Source organism: Trachurus trachurus (genome assembly GCF_905171665.1).
Source record: "Trachurus trachurus genome assembly, chromosome: 18".
NCBI lineage: Eukaryota > Metazoa > Chordata > Actinopteri > Carangiformes > Carangidae > Trachurus > Trachurus trachurus.
In genome coordinates this window covers 25576527-25599635 of record NC_139909.1, presented here as the reverse complement: position 1 = coordinate 25599635, position 23109 = coordinate 25576527, and the positions used below count along the sequence as shown (strand labels likewise).

General features: G+C 41.1%; 1 protein-coding gene and 1 long non-coding RNA gene across 2 annotated transcripts; both read right to left on the bottom strand.

The window, feature by feature from the left end:
- Positions 1-410: 410 nt before the first annotated feature.
- Positions 411-4981, bottom strand: LOC311001785. The gene is made up of 13 exons (XR_014596202.1): positions 4916-4981; positions 4262-4295; positions 3982-4014; positions 3629-3697; positions 2809-2841; positions 2533-2582; positions 2221-2275; positions 1974-2025; positions 1439-1489; positions 1225-1273; positions 978-1037; positions 721-778; positions 411-531 (listed from the first exon to the last, which is right to left on the bottom strand). It is a non-coding gene; the product is annotated as an uncharacterized lncRNA (long non-coding RNA).
- A 1392-nt stretch (positions 4982-6373) lies between these two features.
- Positions 6374-14610, bottom strand: LOC311001754 (uncharacterized protein). The gene is made up of 3 exons (XM_083992883.1): positions 14411-14610; positions 10164-10876; positions 6374-7897 (listed from the first exon to the last, which is right to left on the bottom strand). The coding sequence occupies exons 2-3, from the start codon at positions 10824-10826 to the stop codon at positions 7748-7750; spliced, it is 813 nt and encodes a 270-aa protein (XP_083849009.1). The 5' UTR covers positions 10827-10876; positions 14411-14610; the 3' UTR covers positions 6374-7747.
- Between the last annotated feature and the right edge of the window lie 8499 nt (positions 14611-23109).

Here is a 23109-nt window from a genome sequence, read left to right as displayed (position 1 = left end):
AAGTGGTAGTGGTACAGTGAGAACTTGATTACACTAATGTGATGTATTGACTAATGTTTTGTAATAAATTGTAAAGCTTAAATATTTACTGAGGTTTATGAAATTCATTGCATTACTTATGCTGCAGAACAGCACATCCATTTATGAACCACACAGGAAATCTGATGTGGATGACAGTTACAGCGCCCATATCTGATTCACAATACATGCTATATTTTAACTGAGTCTGGATTATTGAAAAGTTACTCATGCTCTCCAGTTTTAAATATTTGTAAAGTGATAGCTCAAATTAAGTGTTCAATTCACTAGTTTTGTTTCACTGGTGCAGAGTGTAAAAAAATATTTGCTTCCCAAAAAAACAAGATCTGTGAGACAGTACAAATTCCTACCACACAATGAACTGTAACTTATTGGTTTCTTTATTTGACATAGCTCAGATAGTTGATACATTTTCATTTCACAAGTGTTTAATCTTTAGTAGAGAAGCTGTAGCAATCTTGGAGAATCCAGTGTCCAGGTTCTGGCCCAACTCTGCAAAGTAAGATACAGACATTAGTCTCTTGGGGGGGAAGAAAAAAAAAAACAGGCTTTACAATGTGTGAACTTAAAGTGTGTTTTAGTTTTGATCAGAGGGGATACCAATCAGTCATGAATTCTCAGACTGGGGCGGTAATAAGTAACTCATCACTTCAACATTTAACTTTATAGCTGAACTCTTACCATGTGTTGGAGCAGCAGCCCCAGCAGCCAGTGCTCCAGGTAGGTTTATCCTGATGACCTGAAACATGAAAACACTTTAATACAAAGAGACTAAACACAGGGAATCTTAACCTTTTAGTCTTATGATCAGAGGGGATACCAATCAGTCATGAATTCTCAGACTGGGGCGGTAATAAGTAACTCATCACTTCAGCTCTCACACCAAGTTGGGACATGGTTTATACACCAAACTAGATTTTGCACATTTGCTCATTTACCTGCTAATCATCAGTCAGCAGCACAGGCCCAGGTATCAGAGTCAGACAGCATCTCCAAACCTGCAAGAGGCAGAAGGAATATACTTGTTAATACAAAGGGTATTCAGATGGGTCCGCCATCCATTTTCATTAATGTGAATTTGCATTGTGTGATCAGAGGGGATACCAATCAATCATGAATTCTCAGACTGGGGCGGTAATAAGTAACTCATCACTTCAACATTTAACTTTATAGCTGAACTCTTACCATGTGTTGGAGCAGCAGCCAGGGCTCCAGGTAGGTTTATCCTGATGACCTGGAACATGAAAATGCTTTAATACAAAGAGACTAACACAGGGAATCTTAACTTTAAATCTTATGATCAGAGGGGATACCAATCAGTCATGAATTCTCAGACTGGGGCGGTAATAAGTAAATCATCATGTCAGCTTTAATCAGCGACTGCATCACCCAGATACACACCTGAACTCAGGCTTGAATCTCCTTCTCCATCCAAGTAACGTCATCCAACCTGAGAGAACAGAAACTCCTGTTAAACTTACCACGATACTTGAATCATTACCTTCAGTTACAACTGAACAAGTCTCATCCTACATCTGGCTGGTTTGTACATCCTCTGGATCAAATAATTACTATAAACTATTATAGAAAACCATTCTACACAGGATTTTGTATGTGTAGAGCTCGTTTCCATTCAGACTGTTGGTAACCCCAACGGGTCTTCCCCTTATTGCCAAGGCAACACCAGTGGGTCCACCTTTTCAGGTTCTGGCAATTGCACAAGGCGTAAGACGTGTGCGGGTGTCATCATGAAGGAAACGGTTTGTTGCCCACTGCCCAATCTTGTACAGAGAGACTTAGGGTCTGACAATAGTCTTTTTTTAATAGCCAGGTGCTGTATGAACACTTGTTCAAGGTGTTGTGATCATGTATATAATGTCTACATGGATATTTCCAGATATAACCTGGCAGGTGTAAACACCAGAAGGACTCACCTGGACTGACAGCTCTGGAGAGAAGACGACGGCGTCATCCAACATGAAGCACCTGTAACGGACAAGATACCATGAGCTCCAAGCACAAAACGGTCACAAGGCTTAAATCAGCCGTTGACCAGTAGATATCAGAGCTTGATTTCTCAACAGGATTTCAGACGAACGAGATTCCAAATATATCTCATCATGTTCAGCGGGTCTGGGAGTAAGAGCTACTAGTGGTGTTTTAGTTGTGAAAAAGTCTTACCTTTAATAACTAGAGTGCTGCCATCATCATGTTGCTGAAGCTGTCAATGAGTCACCTGTGAGACAGGACAAATTTTATTTAACACATGAAGCCCTACTTTGTTTTCATTTTAAATCAATTTCCAGATAGCATCATATTGATGTATAATTGCAAAGTTAAATTCAAAGGTCATAAATGCAGTTTCTCAGTTGTTCGTGTCGTTTCACATTGGTTCAAAGTGAGCTAAGTTCATCATCATTGAAACTGCATTAGAAAAGGACATGTAGTCCAATGCTTCAAACTGAGTAAAGTACAAGAGAACAGAAAAAGTACCATGAGGCTTCAGAGTGATGGTTTCCTCTTCCAGGCGTTGACTCGAGGCCCTGCAGTAGAGAGAGATGCTGTTCAGTCAAGTTCAACAAGAACCCTTTCAGGTCTGTTGTACAGTCAGTGTTTGATCAGGGCTTTGGTGACAAATTGCCATGTGACATTAGTCGTCCAGGTGTTTAATGGGTGCTAACCCATGTCATCCTTTCAAACAGGAAGAAATGCCTTGAGGAGGAGGAAAGGCATTTCTGATGAGGATGACTAAAACTTAGAAAGACTTACCGGTACATTGTTGAGATGTCATTGGAGCATCCTCTAAAATGCCGTGTCATCACCTAACAAACAGAAACACACCAGGTTAATGACATGATCACAGAGTCATCTTTTCTATTACTTCAACCTAGGTAATCAGATTAAAGGTTGACATCACTGGATTCAGGCATATGCTTGTCTTTTATTGGTAATCATCATGTTTACACCCCAAATACTATAATGGCCCTTTTCCACTACACAGTTACAGCTCAACTCGGCTTGACTTGGTTCAGGTCCGTTTCCATTACAGCCAAGAACCTACTCTTACTCTCTTCCCCCCCAATCCTATCAGCTCCAAACTCACTTGTCTACAGGAGTCATTTAACTCAAGAGGAAAGCCCACCAAGCAGTCTCGGTACGGATCAATGGTCGCTGCTGCCGGCGTTTTAAAATTTGTGGGTTTGATTTGCCAGTGATACGCTCTGGCCAATCAGTGGAAGGCAGTCAGCTGACGTCACATTGCTTGTTACTTAAAGTACCAGATACTAGGGGCTAACAAATAAAAAATAGTCGAGCCGTGCTAGTGGAAAAGGGCCAAACCAGGAAGAAATCCATTGATTTTTAGACTTACCAGTACATTGTTGAGATGTTGTTGGAGCATCCTTTAAAACAGTCGAGTCACCTAACACACAGAAATACACCCAGTTAGTGACATGATCACAGAGTCAGCTTTTCTATTACTTCAACTAGGGGTGATCAGATTAAAGGTTGACATCACTGGAGTCAGGCATATGCTTGTCTTTTATTGGTGATCATCATGCTTACACCCCAAACACTACATTAAGTCTACAAACAAAAGTCTTCCACTCACCTCAGTGCACTTTCCATCTGCATGAGTGAACAAAGGCTGGAGACCAACCTATGGAATAAACCAGGGGTTAGCCATGAAAAAGGTGGCAAGGTTGAAGAGCTTAAAACTGAGCAAAGGAGGCAATTACTGGTGATTTTGAAAACTCAAGGCCTTGGTATAGTCTAACTATTATCGCTAAAGTTTGGATGCTGGAGCCCATGTGCTACTCAGAATCTGGTAAAGAGGTATCTTCAAAGCTGATTCAGTAAGAGAGAGTTCAGGTATCATCACAGCAGCACACTGGGCTCCTGAACAGTCACAGAGCAGCTATACTCATCTGGAACTGAAATTACCTTGTGCATGTGGTCGGGCATCATTCACCAAACCTGAGAAGAGACAGAGGGGAAAAAAAAAAAATACTGAGCATTTCATGGCTTCAGTAAAGGCAGCTTCAAACGTGCAGACTAGAGATAGCAGCTCCATGCTACTCAGTGAGTGAATAAAAGTTTTCCTCAAAGTGATCAGTGAGAGAGTTCAATAGGACATCACTGTAGCACGAGGCTTGATATCCATGCTAGTCACTAATGCAGCATTGCCCTGCATCTAAAAACATTAACATGGAGCAGAAAGTACCTGTGCTGCACGGAGCTTCGTGGTCTCCCGCCATCTGCAGAGAGAGGAGCAGAGATACAGCGTTAGCAGGCTGCAGCCAACAGACCGGTGACCATGGTGACCACGGCGGGGCCAGCACGTGACCGCTGCACGCTGCGTGCACAGGCCCGAGACCACCGGAAAGGTCGGTAAAATAAAATATTTTAAAGTGTCTCCCGTCAGAATAATAAAAGTACAATCACAGTCATTCAGGACAGGTCTGTGAATTCTCATCATTGAGAGACACTTGTTAAAAAAGAAAGAGAAAAGAAAAAGGCGCCGAATAGGCCGCCGCCATTATGAATGAATCATTTCAGATTTCTCTTTAATTTTCCCAACAAATTGTTCATCCACATTCAATTAAATGTGTTTTAGTTTACAGTCACTGGCATTTCAGATGACATTGATATGTTTAAGGCAGTGGATGACTAAGGATTGAAGTCTGGGTGTTGCACCGACTCTCTGCTAAAGTTGCTAATCAAACACCACTTTGTCCTTTAGCTTAGGTTGAAAAGGATAAACCGACAATGCATATGTGTTATATAAGTAACAACAATGAAGAAGTGCATGTTATTCACCACAATGTTCAAACATTTTTCTAATGAATAAGTGTTAAGACAAACTGCGAACTCTTACCTGAAGCAGACCAGAGGAGGAAGTGGACGGAGGAGCGGGTCCGTCTGCTTTTTATGTCCCGCCTGCAGGGCTCCTCCCACCGGCCACACCGCGCTGAAAACCACCGTAACATCTCCACGAGCCACACATATCTTTGTATTAATTAAACATGGAGAAGCAAACTATGTTTAAACGTCCCGAGCTCAAGTTTTTCACAGTGAGGACTGTGTGCTGATGGCAAATTCGATAAAAGTGTAAAGAGTTAGCTCCTTACGTCACTTCCGTTAATAAAAAAAGTAGAGCTGTTTTCCTCCTCCACTAGAGGGCAGCCTCCTGCAGGAGCAGACACATGTCACACCCACACTCATACATCAAATTAACATTAATCAGCCACTCGTTTTGTGAAAATTAGTCCAGAAATGCGTCAAGGTAGAGAGCACAAACCGCCCCTGCGTACATGTTGTGTTACCAGTTCCTGTTGAGTGTTTTAAAAATGAAACAACCAGAAATGAAAGCAAGTATGCCTGTATAATTAATGATTCACTAATTGCTTTGATTCCCACCAAGTGCACACGTGTTTGGGATATTTTCAATTAGGAGGTGCATGGAGGAAATAGGCTAGTTTTAATGAAGCAAGACTCCAGCAACACTTAAACGTATCCTATTAGTGAAAATGTGTTGGTCTCACCTCAAACTAATTATCGTTAATTTTGCTGCACAGGGTCCACTTTATGTAGCCTATAAGCACCACAGTAATTACAATTTAACTAGGCTTTGACTATTGCACTGTGGTATTGTGTATGCTGTATCACTACTAACTACTAATACTAACATATTAGTGTTAGCAGTAGTGAGTCCAGGTTGGACACACTGGGGGAGGTGGTGGAGAGATGCACGCTGAAGATGTTTGAGGCCATTCAGAACAACTCACATCATCCACTTCATAACACCTTGATGGACCAAGAAAAAAAAAAGGCTTCTCTCTCTTCACTGCAAGACGGAGAGATACAGAAGGTCCTTCATACCTACAGCCATCAGGCTTTTTAATTCTTCTGCAAATGGTAGATGAGATGCAGGCAAATGAATTTCCCTTTGGGGATTAATAAAGTCATTCTTATTCTTTTATAGAAAAAAAAACATGATAATTATAAAGGCCTTTAAATAGTACATTTATGACTTCATTGAACAAGATGAAATATGTTATGGTAGCCTATATTATAGTTAAATTAGATCATAGTTTATTGTGTAAAAGTCACATTTTCCTGTGACGTGTGTTTTCATCAGCCACCTTCTGACGCTGTTCATTGTTTCAAGGTAACTGTTGCCATGGCATTGTCTTACGATGCCGTGTTTGACATCTCATTCATTCTGATTCATCCATACAATAATAACTTTGACGTCAGCTCATTGATATGCAGACAGCTCAGTTGATATTTTTAGTGACAGTTTTACTGTAAAAATGAAAATCTAACTAGCAGAATAAATTCAGTCTTTATTCAGAGGAATGTTTCTTATTATGGCTTGAGACTTCTGAAGCTTCATTAGGATACAAAAAGATGTTTTATTAATAAAAAATAAAAAAAAGAAATTTCTAAAACAGTCATTAATATAATGTGTTTACTTCAGAAGCCACTTCACGGACTGGCCAGTACATTTGAGGTAATGGTAAAAACCAAATACATAACAGAAAATTACAGCAGGTGTATTGTAAACATGCTTTGCATCTTCACAAGGTTCAGTTGTTATCTCTTTAATACTTTCTCAGATTTAGGTTGGGATAGTCATTTGAAAAAAAAAACAAAAAAACATAGTGTGGCCTCATTCAAACAATCAGCTGTTGCAGGTTCATAACCCGACTATAAAAAAAATGTAGCTTGGCTTCTTATTCTCAAACACACACATGCAAACACTCTCCCGTCTTGTCCTATCAGGTTAAACAACCTTCACCAGAACACACACAGGGATGAACTTTATCTCATGAGGAAGTCAAACACTGTCAAGCTCGACTACAGGACGCCACCTGTGTATTTCTGTCCACACACAAATGGAAAAACCCCTTTGTTAAATGGATAGAGACAGGTCAAAATAGCAATGTCTTAATAAATATTATGTGATATAAACATATGTGTCAATTTCAGTATCTGCAGGGACTTTCTACGTGGCTGTATATGTGTGCTGTCCTGCTCTGATTAACCACAGTGATTACTGATTAGCTGCCAGACAGCAGTAAATGGCACTGATTAGTGATTACCAGACAATAACTGTGAATATTACCAGAACAAAAGTCCACTAATAACTCATCGCCCCCCCTCTCTTGAAATTTTCCATTCCTTTGCTTACACATCAACATTTAAGTTTCATAGTGCTAAACCAAAGGAAGCTGAGATTATCTGGACTCCAAGCTCTTATAGTGGATTTGACGTATCAAGCTGAGTTGCATTCTTCAGACACTGTTGTTCACGTTCAGGCATTCCTACACTGCCGACTAAAATTAGAAAGTAGCGACACAGAAAAAGGCAACCACACTCAGCTGAACTCAGTCCCATGAAGACAGGCCTCTAAAACTCAAACCAGTCCCATAGACGTCAATGTAAAATCAACTGATGGTGTGCAGCGTGTGTGCAAACCAATGTGCATCACCTAATGACTAGGCAATGCACTTTATGGTCAGTGATTAAGACTCAGTAACTACCATACATAATCAAAGTTTCTGATGCATTGCTCATGGTGCAGCTGTATAAGTTCCCTCTGGAGGCCGAGGCAGCGTCGCCCATCCATATTCAGCATAATCATGATTTGCAGGAATTAAATGTTAGAGAGTTTGTTTGGTTTTTATCGCCGTAGCGTCCAGCACTACCGAAAGTCGACCAGCACGGAGGGGTCCCGCTGCACCTTCTTTGGCAAAGGTGAAGGTGGCGAGGATGATGTCACTGGTGTGAGGGTGACGCTGTAGAGGTTGGTGATGAAGGCCTCCCAACCGCGACGAAATGCTCGGTCCAAAGCCTGAGGAAGAGGAGGGTAAAGGTTAGCAAGGGCCAACAGAGAGATACATGTTACATTTATTTTTTACATTCTACACAAAGTTGCTGTGTTGCACTGCTGCATCAAGGAGACAAGATGACTTTAATCTGCGACATCATGTTTCTGTTTTCCTAATAATACAATGATGTAATTTCCTTTTAGGTTTACTGGAAAGAACTCTATTTACTAACAGGAACATAGAGATAAAGTTGAGACTTTTATTTTAGTAGTAGTAGTAATAGTAGTTGTGGATTTCTTTGAAAGAACAATTCCATTTAAACCCAATACTCATTTATTTATGATCATTTTACTCTCCTTATATGTTAAATTGTGTGGTTCTTTGTGGAGGAAAGTCATGTTTTTGCATGTGCAGCTGACCTGCTGCTGATTCACTAAAAGACTATGTATTGGAACTAGTTCAAGTGAACAAACTGACAGTCTGCATTGTCTCTATGTGGGTGGTGTCAAACTACATAGCTAATCATTTCCAGGGAACTCCCCAGGTAATTAAAGACCTGTAATATAAAGCGTCAACTGTTTTAGTGAGGAGGGTGCTCAAAAGTATTTATTATCTGAATTCCACTTGGAAAAAGAAAGCAGTTTTTGATTTGTTGTCATATATCAGTGGGTGGCAGCTCAACAAAACTGATTTCTCTTTCAGGTTTTCTGTATCTAAAATCTACTGCTGTATATCAGCAAAAAGAAAAATGAGTGTAGCAGATAGTTTTTCAGCTCTCTTGCCTATTTATCCTCTCGAGACCACTCAGATTTATCTCGGTAAGCCTGTTGCTATAGTAGATGCTGATTTTTGCAGCACTCAATGATACTCAACCAGCACTTCTCAGCTTGCCCGATTTTCATACATACAAGTATCTTCTCCACATTCGCTCTTATGCACAGAATCCAGCAGTGTCTTTGGTGCGATTGTCTCCTAATCTACCAGGAGGTCAGGCCTTGTGAGGCCCGAGGGTGCCACTGATTGGCTCAAGAGCAGTGGAATGTTTTCACGGCGCGGGTTTAGTGGGCGGGTCACCGCTGCCGTACCTCGTTTCACTGATCAAAGGACACGATAGGCTACATGAGGCACAGGAATGTCACCTCTGTGCTTCAGCGTGAGCAGAAAATCCCCAGAAACATGTGAATCAGGTAAAAGTGCACACACAGAATACACACACACTGCTGCTTGTTCACATGTCCAAGCAAAAGTCTGCAGTGAAACCTCTGCTCCAGCTGAAAATGTTCATGTCATTAAAGGGATAGTTAAACACTTTGGCAAATTGGCCCATTGCCATAATCCCTAGTTTTAGGAGTAGGTTTGTTCCCTTTAATTGTCGGTGCAAGCTATTTTTAGATTGGTGGAGCAGAGCCGCGAGCTGCTCAGAGCTACGCTACGGAGGCTCATGAGATTTCTTGGTTTCCCTCATCAAACTCATCAAATACACAATCCAACAACTCCAAAACGCTCTGGTGGACAAGTTGTGACCACCACGCTATGAGATAATAACGGAACGTTACCAGACAGAGTTGTTTTCGAGGTAAATTCATGCAAAACCGCTGATGCGCGTTCCCGTCTGGGGCAGTTTTTCAGTAAGCAGTCTCTGCATTTGCCTCGAAAACAACTCTGTCTCGTAATGTTCCATTATTATCTCATAGCGTGGTGAATGTGCAGGTCACAACTTGTCCACCAGAGCGTTTTGGAGTTGTTGGATTGTGTATTTGATGAGTTTGATGAGGGAAACCAAGACATCCCATTAGCCCCCATAGCGTAGCTCTGAGCAGCGACATAGGTAACAAATCTACTGCTAAGACTGTGGGGATTATGGCAATGGGCCAATTTGCCCAAAATGTTGAACTATCCCTTTAAATGTGACGTAAAGGAAACATCCCTAACAGAGGAGGTTGCTTCATGTCCGTTGGTGACATGCACCAGTGACTGCTGTACCTTGATCCTAGTGGCTGTTATTAAGGTGATGTGATAGTTCCCATGGTGATTAATAGCCCAGCGAGCAGTATGTGAGGGATATGAGGTGGAAGTTTACCCTCTGTTCCACAAACTCTGAGGACAGGATTATATAACCTCCAGAGGATTAAAGTTTAACCAGCTGGGGTTAGGCTGCGTATGGAATTTATGTAAATGTGAGCTCCAGAAAGCAGAAGTTAATAATGTGTTCTTCTGCAATACGCTGATAACACATTGACTGAAACAACTCCAGCCTCTCACTTTGTGTTTGGTGTTGTTTTTTCTCACCTTGCGGTAGTTCTTTATTGTGTTCCTCTTCACCACTTTCATCCCCTCCTCCTGCTCTCTCTTCATCCTCCTCTCCTCCTCCCCCTCCTCTTCTCTCCCCCTCTTCTTGTCTCTGATGAGGACCTGGTCGTCCTCATGCTCCCGGACTGGAAAGTGCACGAGAGCGGGCTCCTCCACCTGCTTCGCTCTCTCCATCTCCACTTGGATGGTCACCCTGGTGGCCTGCAGGTCAGGGGAGTCCATGGGGCTCTCCGTGCCCAGGCTGGGCCTCTCTTCTCGGGCCGCGTCCTCCTCGGTCCTCCCCTCCTTCTGCTTCCTCCTGGAGCTTCTCCTCCACCTGCTGCTGCGACGGCTGGGCTTCCTACGCAGGAGGGTCTCGCCATCGTCTTCCATCAGCCCTTCGTTGAAGTCGAATGCTTCTGCTTCGTCCTTCTCGTCTCCCCCTGAATTGTTCACCACAGCTGGGCTGCCCATTGCTCTCTCTTCCCCGCTGCCTTCTTCCATCCCTCTCTCCTCTACTTCATTCCCCCTCACCTGCTCCGCATCACCGGTGGTCTCGGGCTCATCCAGGCGACCGTAGAAGCCGCTGGATTTATCCAGAAACTTTGGGGCCCGGATGGAGCTCCTGGTGGAGCTTTTCCTGGAGTTCTTGCCAATTGTCATTGTCTCTCTTTGTGTCTTGTTTCTCTTTCACTCTTGCTTTTCACACACCTCTGAAAGAGAAGGGGCAGGGGAGATTAGTTTAATGCCATTACATAACCCTGCTCTCACCCTCACACGATCTTAATCATTTCATAGCAGCTGTAAAAGAATTTCATGGAAGTCAAAGCTCAAGAAAGGCGATAGAGAACATAAAGCACCCAGATATAAAGAAGAGATAAATGGCATGAAATGAGACCAAAGATGGAAGATAATTCAAATTCAATGTCAGTGTCTTGTGTTTGTGTGACTGTCTGCTGTGCAAACACATCACAAAATGTCCATGGAGGAAAATTACTTTTTTGCTCATGGTGCGCAGAACTTTTGATTTGACTATGGCTGAGTAAAATGTATGTGTGTGTGTGTGTTTGTGTGTGAGACTGGAGGTCACAGTCAATGTTATCTGAGTCACATTGATAACTGGATGTCAAAGACGAAGACACGGTGTACTTACAACCAAAGATAAACACACGCGTGCACACAAATAGTCAGACTTTGACACTGATCTAACCAGCTGGATGCTGAACAGCAGCCAAAACCAATGACTCCTTATCTCTCACTGCCAATGTCAGCCAAACTCTTGTCCTGTTCTCAGCTCTTTTCAAAGTATCAAAAAAAGAGAGAAAAAGAAAGAAAGAATGAAAAAAAAAAAACCCACACAAATCTCAGCAAATATATGAGAAAGGGTCAAAACACAATAGACTAACAGCCTATAATGGTAGAGCCTACACAGTAGTTCACTGTTGTCCTGCTGTGACATCATCGATTAATGAAACAAGTTCAACGGTTGCTTCCTCTTATCAGACTTACATGATAAACTTACAGTAGAACTGCTCTGTTGGCTGTTCACCTTTGCTCTATTTTATCATTTTCAATAGGCTAGTAATAATTGCTACTAAAGTTTCCCCATAAGCTAATTCAGCTTTTCTTTCTCGTCCCTCACTCACCAGCAAACAATTTAACGAACCATATAGCACTGATTTTGTTAGCGTCAGCATCACAACAGTTAATCAGTGTTTTAGGAAATACTTGGTTACTTTCTTAAGTCTAAGGGAGGTCTGCCTTCGCTTATGCCCCATAAACCTGGAACAATCTTCAAATAAACTTAAAGCTAAACTCACTTGTCCTATTCAGTCATTTTAAATCTAATTTCCTGTCCTCTGTTTGTACCTTTTCTGATCCGCCTGTTGTATTTTTAGCCGACTGTGTACATTGATTTGTATCTTTATTTTCTTATCTGTTTTGTTTTGGATATTTGTCCTGCTCTGCACTGTAAATGAGGCTTGTCTCAGTGTAGGACTAACAAGTTTAAATAAAGGTAGCTAACTAACTAACTAACTAACTAACTAACTAACTAACTAACTAATATCCAGTGTTTGGTTAGTTTAGCCTAGCTGAGGGCAAAGACTGGACACAGGGTTAAACAGCCAAAAGGAGAGAAAAAAGTCTACCAGCTCAGCTGCCAGCGGTAGCCTAACAGTTAATAATTAGCCTACACACTATTAAGCATTAGTTAATCATTAAATTAAATACATAGCCTATATTATATATGTATAATAACACATGAATACTCATTAGTGTAGTTTATAAACACAGTTAAAAGTGTTTTACTCATCATTGATAAGCACTACATAGGCTAATGAGTTTTCATGCGTTATAAATGAAGAATTCAGTATTTATTAATGCTTAACTAATGCTTAATAGTGTGTAGGCTACTAGTCTCCATGTTGTATTTGATTTTGCTTAAATAGTTGTAAGACATACAACTATGGATAAATGAGACTATAAGATAACTACATTTTATGGAAGAGTAGATGGTGTGGGAGCAGCTCAACAGAACAGAACAGCTCACAGTGTCAGATTCCCAGCATCAGTCATCTGTGTCAGATTAAAAAGTCAAATTATATATAAATGTAACTGAACAAGAGGAAACTAAGACTCCCCAAAAGAGGGAAAAGAAGACACACAACCATGGCCGTAGCCAGCTATGAGGTCACCGAGGTCCGGACCTCGGTAAAAAAAAAAAAAAAATTGAAGCCACAGGGCCTAAATAGCATGATTAAAAATATCGGTCAGCTTTTATTTTGAAACGACATGCGGGAAGTTGATGCAGAAAACTTGAATTGAGATGACAGGCGCCTTGGTGTATATATTTTTTTTTACAGTCTATGGTGTATGTGTGTGTGCATAACTTTAAATGTAGACGCGCGTCACGCGCCGCGCATTTGGTGCGCTTGTTTTTTCCTGCATATCCGCGGCTCACAGCTCCATGAACCTGCTTCTACCGCCGGCCCGGTGTTGTGTCAGACCTGTTCTGCTCTGTTTAAAAAAGGCGAAGGAAGCCCAGAAGCGCTACAGACACCTGCAGCAACTGCAGCTTCTACTGAGAGCTGGGGTCAGACGTAACGCACGTGAGACAGACACACGGAGCGACCGTGCAGATGTGCGGACATCGTTAAAACTTCTCACACTGATTTAAAAAAAAAAATACCGCTGTGTTCTGTGACGGCAGATACAGAACCAGGTATTTATTTAAAGTTAGCGAGGTGAGCTGGGTGAGGGAGGGAGGGAGAAGGAGCGGGGTGAGTGCGTGAGGTGGGGGCAGACAGGCAGGTGAGGGTGGGATCAGGGGAGAGAGGCTGGTGATTGAGAAAGGCATGATAAGCTATTTTATTTTTGACCAAATGTTCTTGTTGTTGACTTATTGATAATGGAATTAATGTTATACCATGGAGCTACTGTGCTAATATCATACAGTGAGAGTTTGATATCATGACATGTCTTACAATACTGCAATAAATGGGCTTGTTATTGAGGTAGACTATTACTGTGATATTGTTACATCCCTAGTAGAGCACAAAGAACAGAGCCCAGTCCAGAGAGCAGAGGAACAGAGAGACAGCAGAGTAACGTGTGTGTGCCATTCATGCAATTACAATGATAGGAACCTCATTAAATCTTAAAGCTTTTTTATTTATTTTATTTTATTTAATTTTATTTTTTTTAATCTTAGCAATGTTGTCTTTTCCCTCTATTTTCTCCTCAGAGTACACCAGAATTCCTCATTTGTGTTAAAAATCAAAAAAATTTTCTGGGGGAGTACCCCCAGATCCCCCTACAGCTCTTTACTTCACATGTATGGTGTGTGTTTCAGTGAGTGAGTGAAAGAGGGAGAGAGACACACTACATTAGACAGTAAATCCGTATGCGTACTCTGTACAGCAACAATGTAATAATAATAATGATAATGTATTAAGACTACATTTGTATAGCACATTCCCAATAGGCCCACTACAATAATAACACTTTCTACCCCCCGACCCCCGGACCTCACCAATTTCAAAACCCTGGCTACGGCCCTGCACACAACCACATTTAAAATAAAGACATAATGATAAGAGCAGTGAGCAGATTAAAGCTGAGAGAATCAGAAAAACAAGAATGAGAAATGAATCAAACATCCATTTATTATAAAAAGCAAGAGCAATGTAAAGTATCTTGTATAAAATAACTAACAAACACATGAGAATGTGATGCTGTCTTCTTACCTGATGTCTTGCTGCTGTCTCTTCCCTTCTCTTCTTCCCTGTGTCTGTGTGTGTCTGTGACCGATGGTGAGCAACACGACTGTGCGTGTGTGTGAGTCTGAGTGAGTGACTGAGCACTGGGAGCTAGACACACTCCCCTCACACACCACGTCACCCGTCCACCCTGCCTGAACCTGCACTTCTGTCGTCACCACAAGTGCAGGTCTCTCTCTCTCTCTCTCTGACTTCTTTCAGCGCAGACCTTCTTTACACAGTTAAACACACATTGACTGAAGGTTGTGATTTAAATCGGTAACACAAATGAAAGATAGAGGGACAAATACACACACTCCTGCCTACACAAACCTCACACACACACACACACACACATACACCCGCACTCTGCAAGGACAAAAATATTCAACTCACAAATCATCATACCAGCAGGAGCCAAACATCCCACTGAGATATCAGCAGCTTTCAATCATTAACCATGAACGTCCTCTGCTGTCACACATAAACCCACACAGCACGGCTTTAACCTCGGAGGCTGAGCGTTAACCACCTTCAACACACAGCATACCATTCATGAACACACACACACACCAACATCCCAGCTGGACTCCTCCTGTATGGCTTATATTTAAAAGTTGTAGTTGGCATAATTACTTCATGCCAACACCTCTTAATAGAGCTACACATCCCGGTCATAACTCTGTCAAACACAAAGAGAAAGCATCGGCAACAAGTTGATCTTAGATCTTACTTTTAAACAAAAAAAAATCAGCACGTGTATCAGTTTTTAAATTTTCAAATATTGACATCAGTAGTGCAGTATGGGGCAGGGCTTTAGTCAACATACATGTGAGCATATCATCAGCTGGTCCCTCACTGACACACCTCTCATTTTAAAGGAATGTCAATAGTGCTGATGAAAGGACATGAAAGTAATTAAGATTTGGTAAGTATCTGTAATTGTCTGACAGACCAGTCAAAGGAAATTTTTTTTCTCACAATAATAGCCCCGTATAAACCATGTGCTCTTTGAGTAAGTACCTTGGAAACTATGATTAGCTTGGAAATTATGATTATGATTATGCTATTATGATTTTTGCTTTGAGAGCAAAACTGAAAAACGTTTAAGAGGATCTTCTGGGCGTTGTCTTGTTTCATCAGTAGATTTCTCCTAAATTCACTAAAAGTTATCATGCTACTGTGACATACAGTACTGTGCTGTGCTTGTTATCTGACCCATGTCATGTCAGGTATCATTGTAAAGCGCTCTCTCTCCTGAACAATGATGTAGGCTCCAAAAATTGTCATCTCCTCTATATCTGCAACCAATCATAAAAGTATGATTTACATTAACAATCTATGGAATTTTACAGTACAAGTCTTTAAAGCCCGTTTTCTCAAAATGAGTTTTCCCTCAGACTCTGAGCCAGAAATCTCCACTTCAGCAGCACTTAGAGACCCCAAACCTTCCAGTTTGATCCCTTTCTATATTCTGAAGGTTTTTACAGAGGGGATTGTTGATATATCATCCACAGCCTGATTTATACAACATTTTATTCCTAAAAACATGGCAAAATTTGATTTTTTAGGGCTGGTGACAGTATTTTCTCATTTACAGAGTGATAAAGAGAGATATCCAAAATGCCCTCTGTAAAAACTTTTGACTTTAATATGTCAACAAAATAAAACAAGACTTTTTAAAGGGGCTTTATCCATTTTTCAGATTTCGGTTGTGGAAATGTATGCAAATTAGTGCATATTTCATCAGATATTGCGTCATTTACATATTTAAACATAAAATTTGACAAAACTTGTAATACCAAAAATATTTGTCTTAATGTAAGTGATAAACTTGGGAAGTTTCATGGTATCTGTTATTTAATTTGTTTTACCCTATTCACCTGTAGTGTCTCCCCTGAAATAAGGTCAGATGCCCTCTACCCATCCACTGTCTGTATAACGCATTTCTATAGTGATTCTAGCTTCATGCTTCATGAAAAGTATGTGTGTAGACATATAAAATGAATTAGCTTGGTCACTTGTTGTAATGTTATCTCACTGTTTGGATGGTAAACGGTCCGTGTACGAAGTATAATTCAATTGCGTTGTTCACTTCGAACCATGAGAAATGTCATTTTTAGGGGTATTTCCTATTTCATTGACGTAAGACGTACAACGCAACTCAGCGCACCGAAGTGCCCGCTTGTTCCTTTCTCCAACTTGTACAATGAAAATTGAAAAAGGAAGTCGAGAGCCGGAACCAGCCTTCAAAATAAAAGCTCCGCGTTTTGAAGCATGTTGGCTACAGCGCCGGACAATTTAAAAGAAAAAAAAACCCCGAAACGAATTAAATACAAACTCACAACAAATCGCCTAAACGATTATCATTTCATAAATGTTATAAAGTGATATTTCGGCTACTTTCCCCACAACTGTCAGGATCCCTGGGGATTTTCACAATAAGGGCACTGGATCGCACTGAGATGCTGTCAACGACGTGAGGTGAGTGAGTCAAACTTTGTTGTGGTTGACGACTTCATCACTGCTTCACTCATGAAGTAGGTCACACGTTATGTTGTTTTTAATTTTTTCGACCTAACTTCTCCAACCAGTGTTTAAATTGTTGACCTGTAGCTGGTTAGCTCCAGAAGATAATCAATACTAGCAATGCTAATTGTTTACAGGTAAACTAGCTAGCGGTTGTAGCTAATAAACAGCTGTTGGATGCTAAAGTTACGTCTTTTGTTATTATCAGCTCTTTAACGCCACCTCATTTGAATATTTTCTTCTCTAAGTCTGTGAGAAATGTCCTCATTTATGGTAGAAGTGAATAAATACGCGTTTTTGATTTATTAAATGCTAGTTGTGTTCACAACTGTGTAACATAATTTATTACCAGCATCATGTTTGTCCACGCAGACTACAAAGCAGTCTAAACTACGTCTAAATGAAATATGAAATGTCATGTGTGTCTCTATTTGGCAGATGTGGGTCCACCGTGAGCTGATGCATGAACTCATCCTATGACAGCACCAGGATCAGCTTGAAAACAGCTGGTAAGTTGAGAGTAACCAGTGAGTAGAGTCCATCATTTAGACACATTTTTAGGGCATTTTGATCATCACATTTCCACGGACACGACTCCCTGTCATCATTTCATCAATTTATAATGTTTAAAGTTTGAATTCAGTGGGGAAGCTTTTAGTCTTCTTCTTTGATGTGGTGCATTTGTGTGGCAGCGTTATAGCGCCACGCCAGCTCCACACAGGCCTGGCACAATACTACAGTGTTTTGAGTCGTGTATACACAGTCTGAAAGACCTCATCATTCCTTACTGTGCTACCAGAGTACTCTGCTCCCAGAATGCAGGTCTGTTAGTGACTCCCAGTATCTCTAAAACAGACTGGGAGGTAGAGCCTTCAGTGACCGGGCTCCTGTACTGTGGAACCAGCTCTCTCCATGGGTCAAAGAGGCAGAGAGACACTCTAGCTACATTTAAGTCTAGGCTTAAGACCTTCCTTTATGACAGAGCTTGTAGTTAGAGCTGGTTCAGGTAGCTCTGAACCATTTTATAGCTACACAGTTACAGTATAGGCTTAGACTGCTGGGGGACACATCTGGTTACACAGAGCCCTCTCCTCTCCTCTCTTTTTGTGTTGTCATTATCTGTTGTACTTTGGCCTTGGTCTTACACCCTCTCTGTGTTTTCCACAGATTTCTCTAGAGCTCCACCTGCAGCGCCTGCTTTCCTCTGCCCCTACACCAACCAGCCTGCCCATCAGTACTCCTGCTCTCCTGTGGATGGAGTGTCACTCACCTCAGATGCTTTTGAAGGAGCTTCAACATGTCTGCTTTCTGAGTCCCAAACTGTACCTACTAAGAATGGCTTTCACAGCAAAACACAGCCTGCTTTCTAGTGCAAAGGATAGTACTAAGACACAGACATGCTGGGTGCTAGGATTTTACAAATGTTGAACAATTAATAAATTAATTTGGAATTTATATTACCTCCAGAACTTCCATTGGCTCACAATTCCTTATCACATTCAGTTCAAAGTCCTTCTCCTCACCTTCAAAGCCCTCCAGAACCAGGCCCCATCCTACCTCACTGACCTTTTTGGACCATCACACCCCTCCCACTGCCTCCGCTCCTCCTCCCAGTACCAAGCACAAAACCTGGGGTTAAGCCTTCTCCATCGCTGCCCCCTCCCTTTTGAACTCTCCCCAACACATCTGTGACTGTACGGGCTGAAATGCTCTCAAATATTTGCTCAAAACCCACCTTTTCAAACTTGCTTTTTATTTTTAAGTGTAATAAGCTTCTGTGTTTCATTGTTCATGTGTTGATCATCTTCTTTGTTGTATTTATTTCATGTATTCTTTTATCTTGTTTGTTTTACTATGTAAAGGTGACTTTGAGTAAATAAATAAATATAATGTTTTTATTATTTTTATTAATCAGTGATTGACACAGTGCTTCAGACAAGAGGCTCATGAGGTCAGCAGAAACAATCATAGGGTCACACTACCCATCTACTTGGGTAGAGTTGGCACAACAATGCTGTTTGTCAAGTGCAGAAGCATCATTAGAGACTCCTCTGACGTTTTGAACAGCCTCTCCCAACTCCTTCCAACAGGTCAGAGATATTGCAGTTGGAGACGCAGTACTGTAAGACTCAAGTCACAGTATGTAAAGTGTCTGATGACAATAAAGAGAACCTTCACTTTAACCATAACACATCATAACTTAATTCTTCTGTAGCAAAATAGTTCAAGACAGGCACCACACAGTTTAAAGCATGACAAGATATCTCATATGTGTGAACAATTGTAAAAAAAAAAAGAAGAAGTAAGAAATCCAATGCATTTTGAGTGTACAGCAATATGAACAAAGGCTCCCGCACACTGTCTTCACTTGCATAGGTTTATTAAACAACGTTTTGGTCCTGAGACCTTCGTCAGGTTCACAAGGACGGTCTCAGGACCAAATGTTGTTTAATTAATCTATGTAAGTGAAGACAGTGTGCGGGAGCCTTTGTTCATGTTTCTCAACCACACAGGTCTTCTCCGACGCACCTGTCCGTCTGTGCCGGTGTGCATGAGTTTCAGCTCAGCTTTGAGTGTACAGCAATAGAAGTTATAGTTGTAGTAGGGTACACTGATTCATTTTCATATGTAAACACTGCCTTTTAATTTACTGGATGATGATAAGAGAAGATATGGTTATTCTTTGTCCAGTGCCCAGATGAAACATGCACAGTAGCTCATACGGGTCACAAAAATCAAAGTCATCATAAATCATTGTGGTATTTTTATTGTTTGTATTCATCAGTGATGGTGTACACAACATGGCCTAATTCTGTCAAGTAAAGCAATGCAACAGTTCTTGAAGATGAGATCATTTTACTTGTGCAATTGCCACACTCAAAAGCCTATCATAATGCTAAATGTCTCCAATAATTGGAGGGTGCTATAAAATATCCACTAACCTAAAGAAATGGTGTGTTGTAGGATGGGTACATACTGCTATGAATCATGGGTGGTAATTAAATGAAATACATTTACAGTAAATTGATGTATAAATGTATTACAATAAGTGACAAGATGCTAAGAAATTTGAATAATAAGTCTGTTATACAGCCTCTCCAGTGCAGGTCAGTGAGGTTAGGACTGAGCAAAGTTTCATGCTTCATACTGTAGTTGTAAAAAATAAAATGTCAGTACAGTGCAGTTAACAAACACATCAGAGTCAGGTTCTGAGTTCCAACTTACAACATTTAATTCATGAACACAATGCATCAAAACAATAGAAAGTAACTCATTTCCAAAAAACAAGAAGAAGAAGAAGAAAAAAAAGTTTGGGACTCAGAAAGCAGACATGTTGAAGCTCCTTCAAAAGCATCTGAGGTGAGTGACACTCCATCCACAGGAGAGCAGGAGTACTGATGGGCAGGCTGGTTGGTGTAGGGGCAGAGGAAAGCAGGCGCTGCAGGTGGAGCTCTAGAGAAATCTGTGGAAAACACAGAGAGGGTGTAAGACCAAGGCCAAAGTACAACAGATAATGACAACACAAAAAGAGAGGAGAGGAGAGGGCTCTGTGTAACCAGATGTGTCCCCCAGCAGTCTAAGCCTATACTGTAACTGTGTAGCTATAAAATGGTTCAGAGCTACCTGAACCAGCTCTAACTACAAGCTCTGTCATAAAGGAAGGTCTTAAGCCTAGACTTAAATGTAGCTAGAGTGTCTCTCTGCCTCTTTGACCCATGGAGAGAGCTGGTTCCACAGTACAGGAGCCCGGTCACTGAAGGCTCTACCTCCCAGTCTGTTTTAGAGATACTGGGAGTCACTAACAGACCTGCATTCTGGGAGCAGAGTACTCTGGTAGCACAGTAAGGAATGATGAGGTCTTTCAGACTGTGTATACACGACTCAAAACACTGTAGTATTGTGCCAGGCCTGTGTGGAGCTGGCGTGGCGCTATAACGCTGCCACACAAATGCACCACATCAAAGAAGAAGACTAAAAGCTTCCCCACTGAATTCAAACTTTAAACATTATAAATTGATGAAATGATGACAGGGAGTCGTGTCCGTGGAAATGTGATGATCAAAATGCCCTAAAAATGTGTCTAAATGATGGACTCTACTCACTGGTTACTCTCAACTTACCAGCTGTTTTCAAGCTGATCCTGGTGCTGTCATAGGATGAGTTCATGCATCAGCTCACGGTGGACCCACATCTGCCAAATAGAGACACACATGACATTTCATATTTCATTTAGACGTAGTTTAGACTGCTTTGTAGTCTGCGTGGACAAACATGATGCTGGTAATAAATTATGTTACACAGTTGTGAACACAACTAGCATTTAATAAATCAAAAACGCGTATTTATTCACTTCTACCATAAATGAGGACATTTCTCACAGACTTAGAGAAGAAAATATTCAAATGAGGTGGCGTTAAAGAGCTGATAATAACAAAAGACGTAACTTTAGCATCCAACAGCTGTTTATTAGCTACAACCGCTAGCTAGTTTACCTGTAAACAATTAGCATTGCTAGTATTGATTATCTTCTGGAGCTAACCAGCTACAGGTCAACAATTTAAACACTGGTTGGAGAAGTTAGGTCGAAAAAATTAAAAACAACATAACGTGTGACCTACTTCATGAGTGAAGCAGTGATGAAGTCGTCAACCACAACAAAGTTTGACTCACTCACCTCACGTCGTTGACAGCATCTCAGTGCGATCCAGTGCCCTTATTGTGAAAATCCCCAGGGATCCTGACAGTTGTGGGGAAAGTAGCCGAAATATCACTTTATAACATTTATGAAATGATAATCGTTTAGGCGATTTGTTGTGAGTTTGTATTTAATTCGTTTCGGGGTTTTTTTTTCTTTTAAATTGTCCGGCGCTGTAGCCAACATGCTTCAAAACGCGGAGCTTTTATTTTGAAGGCTGGTTCCGGCTCTCGACTTCCTTTTTCAATTTTCATTGTACAAGTTGGAGAAAGGAACAAGCGGGCACTTCGGTGCGCTGAGTTGCGTTGTACGTCTTACGTCAATGAAATAGGAAATACCCCTAAAAATGACATTTCTCATGGTTCGAAGTGAACAACGCAATTGAATTATACTTCGTACACGGACCGTAAACACTGTGTCTGGGTGGGACAGGGAGTGGGAGCTGCTCAGTGTGTGTGTGTGTGTGTGTGTGTGTGTGTGTGTGTGTGTGTGTGTGTGTGTGTGTGTGTGTGTGTGTTGGGTAATTATCTACACGCCTGTTTGACATAAATCCACTTCAGGATGTACACATACACACACCTTGTTGTACATGCACACACATGCACTGTGCTTCAGTGAGGACACAGCAAGAGATCAGGAAAACAAAAACACACACCCACGTGCACAAACATACACATGAATGAAAAGTGTTGGATGATGATAGTTGAATTAATAAAGATGAATTAAACAAGCCCCAGGTTAGGCGTAGGCAACAAAAGCACTTGAAAGAGTGCGTCTGTGTGAATCATTGTGGTTGTAAGATGCCGTGTGACTGCAGCTGCTCTTACTCACCTCCCAGTGCACCTTCATCTTACAAGCCCTGTGTGTGTGTGAGTGTGTGTCACCCCCATATATGGTCACGAAGTGGACAGCTTCCCCACCGAGAGGGCGTCACCGGCTGTCAGTCACTGAGGCCTGTAAAACCATAGATATGTGTAAAACAACCTCAGCTGTGTTGCGGTGAGAGTCCCCACCTGCATGGGTACTCAATGCAGGGCCGTTGCTAGGAATTCTGGGCCCCCTTAAGGAATACTAAAGTGGGCCCCTCCGCCTAACTTTTCCAGTTTTTTTTCTTAGACTACTTATGTATTATCATTTTTTATTTAGCCTACCTTGTTTTGATGCTAATGGAGCATTACACTGCAAAAACCCAAGTATCTTAGCAAGAATATTTGTCTTATTTCTAGTCAAAATGTCATTTCTAGTCAAAACAAATATCATTATACTTAAAATAAGACACATCATATTAAAAGTAGCTTATTTTTAGACACTTTTTACTTCTTTCAAGCATATTTTCACTTGGAATAAGTAGAAAAAATCTGATAGTGGAACAAGTTTTTCTTCCTTATTACAAGCACAAAAAACTTCCTTTCACTGGCATTTTTTCTACTTATTTCAAGTGAAAATTAGTTGGAAACAAGTG